At 48.9% G+C, this 13703-nt stretch overlaps 1 protein-coding gene across 1 annotated transcript; it reads left to right on the forward strand.

The window, feature by feature from the left end:
- Window positions 1-2403: 2403 nt before the first annotated feature.
- ARHGAP40 (Rho GTPase activating protein 40) lies at window positions 2404-13340 on the forward strand. Its single transcript, XM_057529719.1, is given in 11 exon segments — window positions 2404-2466; window positions 3087-3130; window positions 3132-3228; window positions 5607-5667; window positions 5670-5771; window positions 7645-7735; window positions 8355-8426; window positions 10147-10183; window positions 10240-10440; window positions 12468-12762; window positions 13264-13340. Coding segments are annotated over 11 exon segments (1140 nt in total).
- The last annotated feature ends 363 nt before the right edge of the window (window positions 13341-13703 follow it).

Here is a 13703-nt window from a genome sequence, read left to right on the forward strand (position 1 = left end):
TTGACATATAACGTTGTGTAAGTTTAAGGTATTCAATGTGATGACTTGATACACATATATTTTGTGAGATGATTACCACAAAAGGTTATTAAGATCTTTATCACCTCACAGAATTAGCACTTGTGTGTGGTGACAACATTTAAGATCTACTCTGTTAGCAATAACAGAGTAAGTACTTTAACTGTAGTCGCCATGCTAATCATTAGATCCCCAGAACTTACACGTTATACAACTAGGAGTTACCCTTTGACCAGCATCTCCCCATTCCCCCCACCAACCCCTAGCAACCACCGTTCCACTCTCTGTTTCTATGAGTTCTGTCTCTGTGAGCTGTTTTAGATTCCATCATACAGTATTTGGCTTTGTCTGAATTATTTCACTTAGCATAATACACTCAAGGTCCACCCATGTTGTCACAAATGGCAGGATTTCCTTCTTTTTTATGGTTGAATAATATTCCTGTGTGTATGAACACAAACCAAAGTCTCCCCTGTGGAGCGAACATTCCAGTGGAATTCTCAGTCCTAGGCTCAAATTCCCAAATGTGTCTCCATCTCTTTCAGAATAATAGACAACTGTATGTTCCCATTACGTATTATGCGTAACAAAGCACCCCAAATATAGCAACTTAGCAGTGTAAAGCAACTATTATTATTATTATTATATCTCACTGTTATGGGGGTTGACAGGGCTCAGCTAGGCAGTTCTCACTCCGGGACCCTCATGCAGTTAGTCAGTTGGTGGCTGAGGCTGGAGTCGCCTCAAAGGATTTCTCACTCTTGTGTCTGGTGGGGGATGTGACCATCAGCTGGGCCTCACCTGGAACTATCGCCTGGAAAGCCTACTCTAGGCCTCTGTGTGTGGCCTGAGTTTCCTCACAGCGTGGTGACTGGGTTCTAAGAACAAGAGTTTCGGGGAGGGGCGGGCAGGAGGAGAGAGAGAGAACCAGATGGAAGATGTCTTGCCATGTATGACCCAGCTTTGGAAGAAAGACAGCATCACTCTACCACATCCTATTTCCCTACGTCCAGCCCATATTCGAGGGGAGGGGAATTAGACCCCCATCTCTTAATGGGGTGAGAGTCAAAGAATTTGGGGACATGTAAAACCACCACATCACAGCTTACCAGGCTTTGCAGAATTGGCCCTGTGTCCCGCTCTGCCTCCCCTCCTCCCATCCCCCCCTTCCGATCTCCCCACTTCTGCCACTCAGGCCTCCTTGCCGTTCCTAGACCATGAAGTGGTTCCTGGACCACTCCTGCCTCAGGACCTTTGTCCTCACTGCTGCTGCTACTTGGAATGCTCTTCCCCTGGGGATCTGCATGGCGTCTTCTCTCCAACCAGAACTGGGCTCAAGCGTCACCTCCTTGGAAAGCTGTCACCAACAGCACCCCTGCCCTGTCACTCACTAGCCCCTTGACCTGCTTTATTTATTGTTAGAGCATTTATCACCACCTGACATCACATAGTGCATTTATTTGTGCATTTGTTGATGTCCTCCACTAGAATGTAAAGTCATGTGGCCAGGGACATTGCCTGTCCTTATCACTGCTGTAACCTCAGTGCCTAGAACAGACCAAGCATACACAACTATGGGGGACCACAGGCAAATCCAGAGAACAAGGAAAGGAAAATTGCTTTTATAGGGAAAAGTTGGAAATTGGGAAAGGGTGTGATAACCAAAGAGCCCATCAGAGGAAGCCGGAAGACCAAAGTATGGAGGCTTCTTATTGGTTGGGCTGCTACAGTCTTTGGTTGGGCTGTCCGTGGGGTGGAGAGAAATCTTCTTCTTCCTGACGGATATTAAGTAGGGGCCCCTTCCTGTTGGAGTTGTAGGCATAGGTCTCTTCCTGTTCCGAGCAATTGGTGATGCATGGCAGGGTGTGACAGCCCCCCCTACAGGCCTGTTCCGACTCCAATTCTAGCTGAGGTTTCTTTAACTGCATAGCTTGCATGCGCTATGTCCCCATTTTACATTAGGTCTTCGTCAGTTGTGTAGGCCAATATGTATATGCCCGTTGCCACTGTGCATCCTTGGGTGGCCTGAAAGCTTAGGTTCTCTCTCTATATAGCCATTATCAGTGCAACTCTCATACTTTTTATTGTCGTTTATATATCCTGCTGGCACTTGAAACCTGATAGGTTGTGGGCATCTTCTTTCTTGGAATAGATTTGACGTGGCATAACCCAGTGATTGAAATGATAGCCACTGAAAGCAGAAAGACCTAGGTCCCAATGCCCTCTCTCCCACTTAGCAGTCACGGGATCTTGGGAAGACCTCTGAGCTTCAGCCGCTCCATCTATGAAGAAAGGGTAGTGAGTGGCTCCTATTTCCCTGGGGTGTGTGAGTACCATCTGCTTCCCACGTGACTTACTGGAAGCTGTCTGTAATTTGCAAAGGAAATGTCTCCAGAGAATGGAGACTTGGGTGTGAAATGGAACCAGTTCAGTTCCGGGGCTTTTGAGTCTCCTCCACATAAGGGGCCTTCACTCTCCAGGGCCCTGGGAATCCTCCAGGCTTCATAGAGGGGCTGCTCTGTGAAGTGAGAGAACGTGCACACTTCTGAGCATTTCTGTCTGCCTTTCCAGCTTGAGGGCAGTAGGAAGGGACCCTGAGGGGAAAGCTTGGGCCCTTGAGTGGACTTTTCCCATCAGGCCCATGGGCTTCAGCCTGGAAAATCACTTCCTGGGCAATGAGCCTTAGCTAGGAAACCACATCCTGGGGCAAGGGACTTAGCTAAGAAATTACTTCCTGGGGCAAGGGCCTTAGCTAAGAAAACACTTCCTGGGGCAAGGGCCTTAGCTAGGAAACGACTTCCTGGGGCAGTGGGTCTGAGCTCTAAGCTTTTTTATTCGATCCTGGGGCTTTGAGCTTGAGCCTGGAAATCACTTCTTGGGCCAAAAGGCCTCAGTCCTCAGCCTAAGAACTTGCTTCCCTGAGTCATGATCTCAGCCCCCGTATCCTAGGCAACTGTTACTGAGGTTCCTGGGCCTGAGCATGGGCACAAGCCTGGGAAATCACTTCCTGGGGCTCTGGGCTTGGAGGAGGTAGGGAGCCAGCGGTCCTGACAGCCTCTCTGTTCTGTTTCCCCACAGCAGCAGAGTCTGAAGGGCTGCAGGTGCAGGCTGGCGGGGGAAACCTTCATCATGGACTACGCTTACTCCAAACAAGCTGTACTGCTCCTGCAGAGAGGCAGGGGGCCCCCGGAGGCACCTGCACCTGTGCCGGTGATGTTGCTGCCCAGAGGGCTGGTGGCTAGGCCCTGCCTTTACGCACCAGCACATCCTGCACCTCCGTCCTCCCCCTTTCCATGCTGCTGGGCACCCAGCAGACAGTTGTTGAATCATGCATTCTTTTAGTTCATTCAACAAATATTTACTGGGAAGCAGGGAACTACAGTCAGTTATGCTCTTCTCTATTTTCATTTATCCTTTTCTTCTTTGCTTTTATGCATTGAAAGTCCTCCCTCATCCAGCAAACTAACTATCCACCTACATGTGTTTTTCTAGTTGTGTTTTTTAAATTAATTTTGGTGTCTGGTGTGAGAGACCCAACTTCTTAGTTTTTTTCTTTTCCAAATGTTCAGTTGTCCCAGTACAGTCCCAGACTCCCAGTAAAGTGCACAGATATTTACCTTGCACATCTTGATGTGTGTACCTGTGTAACTACCACCAGATCAAGATATAGAACACTCCTATCACCCCAAGCCTCCCCCATGTCCTTTCCCAGTTAATCCCCCCTCCCCCCAGGGTAACCAGGCTTCTGATCTCTCATCAGGAAGAGTCTTTCCCAGGTCCTCCTGCTGCTGAAGGAAGAGGTTCTTCGTTGATCATATTTTGATGTGGCTGGATAATCCTAGGTAACATTTTACTGAGGGCTTCCCTGCCCTAGGAGTAGTTCCAGAGGCATCGTTCACATGCACTGGCTTGTTTTCTTACCTCACCCTACGAGATGGGTGCTGTCATTGTACTCCCACTTTATAGACAGAAAAAAGAGAAGGGAAGCTCAGAGGGAAGTGATGGAGCCAACTGAGCCCCCAGCAGCCTGACCCACAGCCTTGCAGATTGACCATTACTCCCTCTTGCTTAGGAAATTTGCCCTCCACCCCTGCAAGAACCCCACTCCAATGTGAAAGCACTGTCTTTCCCTCGAATGGAAGCTTCTTTTAGACCTTTTGTTTTGAAATAATCTTAGACTCACAAGAAGTTGCAAAAATAGTACAGAGTTCCCATGTATTCTTCACCTACTTTCTTCCAGTGTTAATATCTTATGTAACCATAGTTCATCAAATAAAATTTTTAAATAATGACTTTCTATTCCTAAAGCATCGGAGATAATTAATGTTCAACATTATCTTATCTTCTCATCTTGGTAATTTGATTTTCCCCGCTCAGCTATGAATGATGATAATAATTAATGCTAAAGGGTACCACATATTGCTGACCTTTTACCGTGGATCAGTTATTAGACCAAGTACTTTATATACATGATTGAATTTCATTCTGTTATGTTGACAGTAATTATCTATAAATAAACTAAGAAATAGTAATAGCTATAATGACTGAGTACTCAGTATATGTCAGGTGCTGTGTTTTTTGGCCGCGTGGCTTTGGGGATCTTAGTTCCTCCACCAGGAATTGAACCCTGGCCCTCAGCAGCAAAAGTGCAGAGTCCCAACCACTGGACCGTGAGGGAATTCCCTCAGGAACTGTGTTTTACATGCTTTATCCAATTTAACATCCCCAACAACCTTGTGAAGTAGATGCTATTATTAGCCCCATTTTACAGATGAGAAACTTGACTCACAATAGGGTAAAATTACCCAAACTCACAGGTAAAGTCAGAATCCGAGCCCAGAGGGTGTGAGTCCATAGCCCATACAACGAGCACTAGGCCGTGTTATAGCCACAGCATTATCACCGACAACCACAGCATGATTCCTTTCCCTTCTTAGAGCACTCTAATGGGGCACTGGGGAATATTCTGGTTAAGTCTTCTGGTAATACTAAAGAAATCTGTCCCCCCCTCTCTCGGCATTTTTCACCTCTGATAGCAGGAATGCCTGCAGATCCCCACTATTGCCTCTAGGTGGCGCAGTCTATAACATCATTTATTTTTCAATTAATATTCTGTCGTTACGCAGAGTGCGGAAGAGGAGCATCGGAGCTGTGGGTGACACGGCCCAGCGTAGGGACAGATTGGGTGAGAGAGAGAGCAACAAAGGACCTGAATAGACACAATGAGGAGAGGCCTGTGGGGTGACCCCTTTCCTCCCGCCCCTCCTGTTGGAACGCAGGTAGTAAAAGCATCTTCCATTCACTGGGACCTCTGGCACCCAAAGCGCTTTACACCCCTTAGCCCATTTTACCATCACAAAAACCTCACAAGGTAGGCACAATTTTATGATTACAAACGGGGAATTAGAGGCTCAGAATGTGACCCCATCAGTCAGAGGTAGAGCTTGGACTTGAACCTGGGATGCAGTCCTGAGCCCCTGCTCTTCTCCACTCTGCGCTTCCTCTTCCTGGTTGCCTGGGCGGACGGGGGAGCCTCAACGCACATACTGCTGCATGGCTTGAACGATTGTTTTTCCTTTTCTCCCTAGAAATTTAGGATCCCCAAGGGCAGACTTGGCCTGACTAGGGTAGGAGACTTGTCCTTACAGGATATCAGAAGGTCCCTGCCTTAGCCCTTATCGAGCTGACCACGTTCTGTGACGTCCTGGGCTTGGACCTGAAAAAGAGCAAGGCCGGCAAACGGAAGGCGACAGGTCAGCGGTCCCAGCACATCAAATACCCCGAGGCTAAAGTCCCAGCTTTCTCATCGAGGGAGCTGCCTGGGGAATGTTCCACCAAAACATGCTTAGCTGCGATATTTCTTATATATATATATAATTTTGCATGTGAAAACAATTCCTGCTCGTTGTAGGACATTTGGGAAATAGAGCAAAAATACAAAAAAATACAAAAACGAAAAATGCAATTCAGATATAAGCTCTATTAACTTTCAGGGTATCATCTTCCTTTTTGTTTTTCATGTGTGTGTATAGCCTTTTTTCACTAAATATTCTAGAATTATGGACACTTCCCAGTCACTGTATCATTCAGCTATTGTCACAGTAATGCTACATAATAAGAACCCCAAAAGTCATGACTTAAAACAATTATTTACTCTGTTTGGGGGTGAACTGGGGGTCAGTTGGCTGATCTAGGCTGTTGGCAGGGTCTGGGTCTGCTTCATATTTCTCATATTTCTCTCATTCTCCTGGGACCAGCAGGCTATGGCAAGAGGGCACGAGAGGGCAAAGCCTGCCACACCACGCATTTTAAACCTCTGTGTGCATCACGGCATCTACTGTTCCACTGGCCAAAGCTATCAGCTGACTGACCAGCAAGGAGTGGGAAAGTACTTTCTGCTTCTTTCATGGGAAGGATTGCAAATTCACATGGCAAAGGATATGGATACAAGGAGGTGTAATGAGCTTGGAACAGTATTATCATTTACCACGACTATTAAACATTCTTTGAAAACACGATTTTTAATCAGGGCACTATTTCCCTCCTTGTGGATGTGATTTATTTAACCATTTCTTATTAGTGAACATTTATTATTTCATGATTTTCTATTATAAAACACAATCACTATGGCTGCACACACAACTTTGAATGCGTCTTAGATTATTTTAGAATATACTTATTCGGTTCTTGGTATATATTAGCCTTCAGTAGTGTATGAGAGTGTTCATCTCACTGCATCACCGTCAACATTACACACTGTGATTTTTTTTGTTTGCTTCTTCAAAGACAAGAGGATGGGGGATAAGAAAGGCCAGGGGTAAGGGTTTCGCAGAGAAACACGTAGGTGGTTGAAAGGAGAAGGAAGGAAATTAGAGAAGATTGGGAAGGAGGAATTTGCCCAAGAAGACTGCAAGGCAGGATGGGAAATACATTTCTTCAGAACTCAGCCTGTCCTTGCAGACCTAGACCCTCTACCTCAGGCCATTGTCACATGTCATACCCAGCACTCCCTGGGGCTGCAGCATGTTTTCCTTTGAACACCTCTTTATCCAGCTGAGATTTTCTGCTCTGTGGTGCATCTAACGTTTTTTTTTTTTTTTTTTTTTTTTTTTTTTTTTTTTTTTAATGAGGATCTTGAATCAGATGCGTATGTTTTGATTGATTGATTGATTGATTTTGGCTGTGTTGGGTCTTCGTGTCTGTGCGAGGGCTTTCTCCAGTTGTGGCAAGCGGGGGCCACTCTTCATCGCGATGCGCGGGCCTCTCTCGTTGCGGAGCACAGGCTCCAGACGCGCAGGCTCAGCAGTTGTGGCTCACGGGCCCAGCCGCTCTGCGGCATGTGGGATCTTCCCAGGCCAGGGCTCGAACCCGTGTCCCCTGCATTAGCAGGCAGATTCTCAACCACTGCGCCACCAGGGAAGCCCCCATCTAACGTTTTCATGATCACGGATGCCAAAGGTTCTGTTGGAGAGATGTGGAGAATTTTGAGCTCAACCATCCTCCAGAGAGCTCAGTCCTCACGCAGGGAAAAGAGTCTGATTCTAGTTACCCACGAGATCTCGCAGGTTGGAGCCCAGCTGTCATTCCAGGAAGTGAAATGCCCCTTCTGCTCTTTGACTTCTGCAGAAACTTGCCTTTTCAGCGTGTCCCTCGACACCTTGCTGGAAGCCGACCGCAGATCCCTCCCCAGCACCCAGGTCCCGCTGGTCCTTCAAGCTGGAAGTTATCCCCAGATTGGGCTCATTTAGCCCATGAGAGGCTGGCTCTGGAGCCATTATTGGGATACGTCTAGCCTGGGAGATAAGAGTGTGGACTATAGAATCGGGAGACTTGGGTTCAAATTTGGTCTCTGACATTTGGTAGCTGAGAAACTTGTGATGAATTTTTTTTTAATTTTTATCATAGGAGTCTTTAATAATGTCTTAAACTTAAAAAATTTTTGCACAATCAAATAACAGAATTTAACATTCACTTGGAAGAGAATCAAATTATTACGGTTGACCCTTGAACAGCACGGAGGTTAGTCCATGTGTAACTTATAGTCAGCCATGGGATGAATTTTTAAACCTCTATGAGCCTTTCTTTTAGTATCTACAGAGGAAGGTTTAGAATAACAGCATGCTCCTTTTATTACGGATGAAATGAGATAAATGCACGTAAAGCTCTCAGAACAATCCCTGGCTCATGGCAGCAGCCAAGAAAGCTGTTCTTCTCATTTTGAGGGAAACCTCCTCCAAACTCTCTCTTCTTCCTGGTTTTCATGGGAGACAAACATGCATGTTTGAATCCCGCTTTCCAGTGGTTGCTGGTTTAAACATTGGTTTCTTTCTCCCATAGCTGCTGTCCTGTTTGGAAGAGAGAGGGCTGGACACATCGGGCATTCTCAGGGTGCCAGGGTCAAAGTTATGGTTTGGCTTCCCCACTTCTTTGAGGCTGCGTCTCCCAGCACCCTCCTCTGTGCGTTTTTTTTAAAAATAAATGTATTTATTTATTTATTTTTGGCTGCATTGGGTCTTCGTTGCTGCGCGCAGGCTTTCTCTAGTTGCGGCGAGCGGGGGCTACTCTTCGTTGCGGTGCGCGGGCTTCTCATTGCAGTGGCTTCTCTTGGTGTGGAGCACAGGTTCTAGGCGCGCAGGCTTCAGTAGTTGTGGCACGTGGGCTCTAGAGTGCGGGTGGAGTAGTTGTGGCACACGGGATTAGTTGCTCAGAGGCATGTGGGATCTTCCCGGACCAGGGCTTGAACCCGTGTCCCCTGCACTGGCAGGCGGATTCTTAACCACTGCACCACCAGGGAAGTCCCGCCAAGTCTTTCCTGAGACTTTTTCCCTAAAGAAAGCAGATGGGTCTTGGAAGGAAATGGTGCTTCCCGGAGTGGGCACTGCCAACATTAGTGTTACGTGGTGTTAACAGGTGTCACTGGGAAAAGGGGCTCTGTATCCAAATAAGATGGGTAAACATTGAGTTAATGAAACAAAGTTAAGGATCATTCTTTCCTACAAGACTTCTCAGAGCCTTTGATATGCTAAGGCTTCCTGAATGTCCAAGTGGGACTAGAGAATATAGCATTTTCCAAACTTAGTTGTTCACAGACAGTATTCTCTGGGGCACCCGTTTGGGAAACACTCTTAGGGAGCTCCCACTGTGTGTTATGAGAGTGGGCGCTCAGCACTGGGGGCTGGGGCTGGATGTAGGCTTCACTTAGCTCCCAGCACTCTCCTGGCTCTCTTTGGGTCGAACTCAAGATGCACCTCGAGGGTGAGGCTGTGAGGAGACACCAGGTCTACTGGAATCCTTGTCTGATGTAAACATAGGCACCCCCGAGAGGTCTTTGTAACCAGGTAGTGCTGGGCTCAAGGGACCTCCTCTCCTTATGTCTTAGCTTTGGTTACAGAGACAGCCTCTTAGAATTTCTGTTCCTTTTTCAGTAAACTGAGGATAATAATAGCATCTTGTGTGATTGGGGAATTACAAGAGCTAACACATGAGGAATCATAGAGTAGAAGATGTAATACTTTTCAGTATTTGCCCTTCCTTCTCTCCATCCTTTCTGCCTTCCATCATCCATCCTCATCCACCATCCATCCATCCATCCATCCATCTTTCCATCCTTCCATTCCTTCCTCCTTCCCTTCAGCCTTACTGGCTATGTGGCCTTGGGCACATTCTCCAAACCACAGTTTCCTTCTCTGCAAAATGGGTACAATAATAGAATCCACTTTATAGAGTTGTTGTGAGGATTAAGTGAGAAGATAAAAGTATGTAAGGTGCTAACAAAGGGGCCATGAATGCAATGAATACTTAATACATTGTAGCTGTTTTCATCTTCCCTCTTTCTTCCCATTGTCTCTGCTTCCCTATTCTTTCCTTTGCATCCTGGGCAGGTCCAGACTTCAGAAGAAGGAGCTGACGTGAGGCTCTCCAGGAAAAGACCCACTTCTTGGAGTTGTGGTCCTTTCCTGCCTGGGAGCTGTGGTCTGACCCAGATGTCTCAGTAACATCTGGGGGAGCAGGGAAGTGGGAGGGTTTGGGTCACTTTTTGAGGAGCAGGAAACTGAGACACGGGTTGTGGGATGGGCTGATGGCAAAGCTGAAACCAAAACCCCTATTCCAGTCCCTGGCTCTTTCCAGGTGTCCCCAGGTCGTGCAGCATGATGTTCTGGGGAAGGTAGGGAGCACCAGGCATGTGCTGAGATTTGAGGGAGGCTCTGTGTCCCCCTCCAGGCACTCCTGGAATTCTTCCCAGTGGCCCGGGAGCCGAGCAACAAGATGATGTTGTGGAGTGTTTCCACGGAGATGGCCCCTCATCTCTTCCAGCGCCGAGGGGGGTCCCCCAAACTCCCCAGGGGCAGAGAGAAGCAGCTGGCAGAGGGGGCAGCTGAGATGGTGCAGATGATAGTGCAATACCAGGATCTGCTCTGGACGGTGAGTGCTGTGGTCCACCACGAATGGAGGGGATGGCTCGTCCACCCAGGTAGCAGGGACAGGCCCCATCTTCCTCCAGGTACAGCTGTCCTGATGCCCCTGCCCTCCAGGATTGTGGGTGCTGTCCTTTCAAATCCCTAGTTGTATCTCTTGTGGGACCTTTGCTGGATCCTACGTGTAGGCCAGAGTCTTCTTCCTCCCCCTGCCTTCGCATCCAAGAGGGGTCGACCCTTTCTGTCTCCACTGCCACACCTCAGTCAGTCCACTGCCGTCTGATGTACCCCAGGTTATGGGTGTTCTCTGAGCCCCCGCAAAGATTCCTTCACATCAGAGCGTTAATGATGCTGAGAAAGCCCCACCCCTGAGGCTCAGGAGCACAGGGGCTGCCGAGGCCGAGGCCGGAGTCAGAGGACCAGGACACCCCCGCCCCACCATGAGCCTTGCCCTGAGTCACAATCCAGAGCAAGAGGGAGGGGCAAGAGTAGGGAGAGAGAGCCCTCTGTGGTCTATCTGTGGTCACACGCCAAGGCCCGTGGAAGTTGAGGGTGGAGCGGGAGCACAGAGAAGACCCGGCCGGCACTCCCATGAGCGCAAGGTAGCACCGCCACCGCTGCTTGTCAGGCCACTTCACTTAGACATGCAGCCTCCTCCATCCATCTCTCCATTCGTCCTTTCATCTAGTCACCCATCCATACACCTCCATCCATCAGTCCATCCACCCACCCAGCCACCCCCCAATCCAGGCATCCATCCACCCACCCATCCATCCACCCCTCCACGCATTCATCCATCCATCCATCCATCCACTCACCTTTCCCCCCTCCCTTTCTCTCTCTCACCTTCCCTCTCTCACTCTCTCCCTCTCTCCCTTCCTCCCTCCTATCCTTCCCTTCATCTATAGAGTCATGATAGTTTTTTTTTAAATTCCAGAAACCCACAAGTGAAGCTTTCTGACTGTTTCCAGTTTCTCCCCTCTCCAAACTCAGGCAATCTTTTCTGTTCTAAATGCACCAAATGCCAGCTCATTCTCCAAACTCATCCTGCACTGCATGCCTCTGCGTTTTTGCTTAGGTAGTTCACTCTGCCTGGAATTCCCTTCCATTTTAGAAAGAGCAGAAAGCTGGTACCCTCTGCTGATTCTTCAAGACCCAGTTCAAGAGTCAACTCTTCTGCTGAGAACTCCCACCCTTCCCCCACACAGGTACCCTCCTACACGCCCAGAGTGCCTTTCTTCTCTGTGCTCTTTCAGCTCTCTGGGCTAACAGGACTACTAAAACACTTTTTATTGTATGCAGTTTTTTAAATTCAAGAAATACCTTAATGACTTCCTGTAAAACTTTCAGGCAACACAGATGTAGATAAAGTAAAATAGAAGAATCCTCTTCCTCTCCCTCTCATATGTGTCACCTTGTTTGGGTGTCACACGGCCAGTAAACAGAGGAGCCCAGAATGGAACCCAGTTCTCTCAGAGCCCAGGGCACATGCCCTTTATTATCAGGGTCCATGCAGTCTGGATTCTCCTGACTGTCTGCTGGGTTCTGATTCGACAGAGGGGTATGGGTCGATCCGGCGATCTTTGCGGATCTGCCAGTGAGGACTGGCTGGGGTTCTCAAAGCCTTAGCCCACTGCAGGTGTGTTCTTGGGGACACCCCTGCTTGGGTAAGACAATGAGCACTTGTCCCACGGCAGGTGCAGTACCCTCCAGCCTCTGTCTTGGGAGATCCCTGTCAGGAAGCCCAAGGGTGGGCTCTGCTCTCAGAGTCCCCTACTCCATGGCCCCCTTTAGGGACTCAATGGCCCCACTCCTCCCATCAAACTAGTGCTTCAGCCCCAAGTTCAACAAATACATATTGCCAAGCTCTGTCTGGGACCTGGGACAGGGAAGAGGCCCCAGTGACCCTGGCGGCTCTGCTTCTCACCCCAGCAGCCCGACGCCCCTGCTAAGACTTGATTCTTTCTGGCCAGGTTGCCTTTCTTGGTGGCGCAGGTGTGAAAACTGAACGACAGCATTCGCCGGTGCCCCCAGCTCTGCGATGGGGGACTCAAGACCTGGCTGCGAAGGATGCACGCAGACAAGAACGAGGCGACGGACGGCCCCGAGTTGGTTAGTGAGCCCTGCACCACAGCCCCGCCCCCACAGGTGGAAGAAGAAAGGGGCAAGGGGTGGCGGGAGGGCACCTGGTGGCCGTGCCTTCGCATCCTCTGCATCAGCCGGGACTCACGACCAGGCTGCCAGGAACGGCGCTGCCGACTGTGGCCACCAGGGGGCGTCCCGGGCCCGTCGCAGCGAGAGAGGAGGCGGGGTCTTAGAAACGAGGGAGGTGACGCGGCTGAGCAAGGAGGAAACGGTGGGGCGGTGCGGGGTCTTCTGGAAGCTATCACCCCTGCCTCATTTTTAGGCAGCACTTGTGTGCTTTGCCAAGGGTTGGGAAAGTGGGGTTTGCTTTGTGGGGTGTCGAGTGATTGGGGTGGGGAGGGGGGCAGTAGAAGAGAAGGGACTTCTAAGAATACTGAGTGTTTCCAGGAGGAGTCCAGAATGGGGACGTTGGCAGTGTCGCCTTGTGCATCATGTGTATTTATGTAAACCTAGATGCATGCGTCTGGAGGCGCCCTGCACGCACTCCTGTTGTGTGTGAGGGTGAACGCATGTGCACACATGTTTCTATAGCCTGTGTTTATGTATGCACGCTTTAGGGGACATTGTGTATGTGGACATATGATCCGTGCACAAGCAGCTGGTGTGGGTGTGTTGTGTGTGTGCATCCTGTATTCTGAGTGCGGGCCACCTCCCCTTACCCTTTACAGGAGCCTCTCCCCTGCAGGGAACAGGGTGCTGGTGCAGGGGGAGGTCAGCCCCTCGGAGCTGAAGGCCATTGAGGGGAGTTGTGCCTGCTGTTGACCTTTCCCTTTCTGGGGTGGTCAGAGCTGGGTTCTCCAGCCTTTTCAGAGAACTTCTTGGCTCCAAATCGTAATGGTAATAGCCATGATTCATTCATTTATTCATTCATTCATTTCACAGGTATTTAATGAATGCCTACTCTAGACCAGGTACAATGTGGAATGCTAGAATCACAAGAAAAAGAACAGACAGGGGCCCTGGACCTACAAGCTCACAGCCGTATGGAAGACATAGACATGAGTCAAATAGCCATAAAGTAAATATCAAGTTACAAGCTGTATTAGGTTGTATAAGAAATACAGGGAACAATGTGAATGTAAAACAAGGCACCTGGTATAGTGTGGGAAATGAGGTAAGGCATCT

Source organism: Balaenoptera acutorostrata, chromosome 15 (assembly GCF_949987535.1).
Source record: "Balaenoptera acutorostrata chromosome 15, mBalAcu1.1, whole genome shotgun sequence".
NCBI lineage: Eukaryota > Metazoa > Chordata > Mammalia > Artiodactyla > Balaenopteridae > Balaenoptera > Balaenoptera acutorostrata.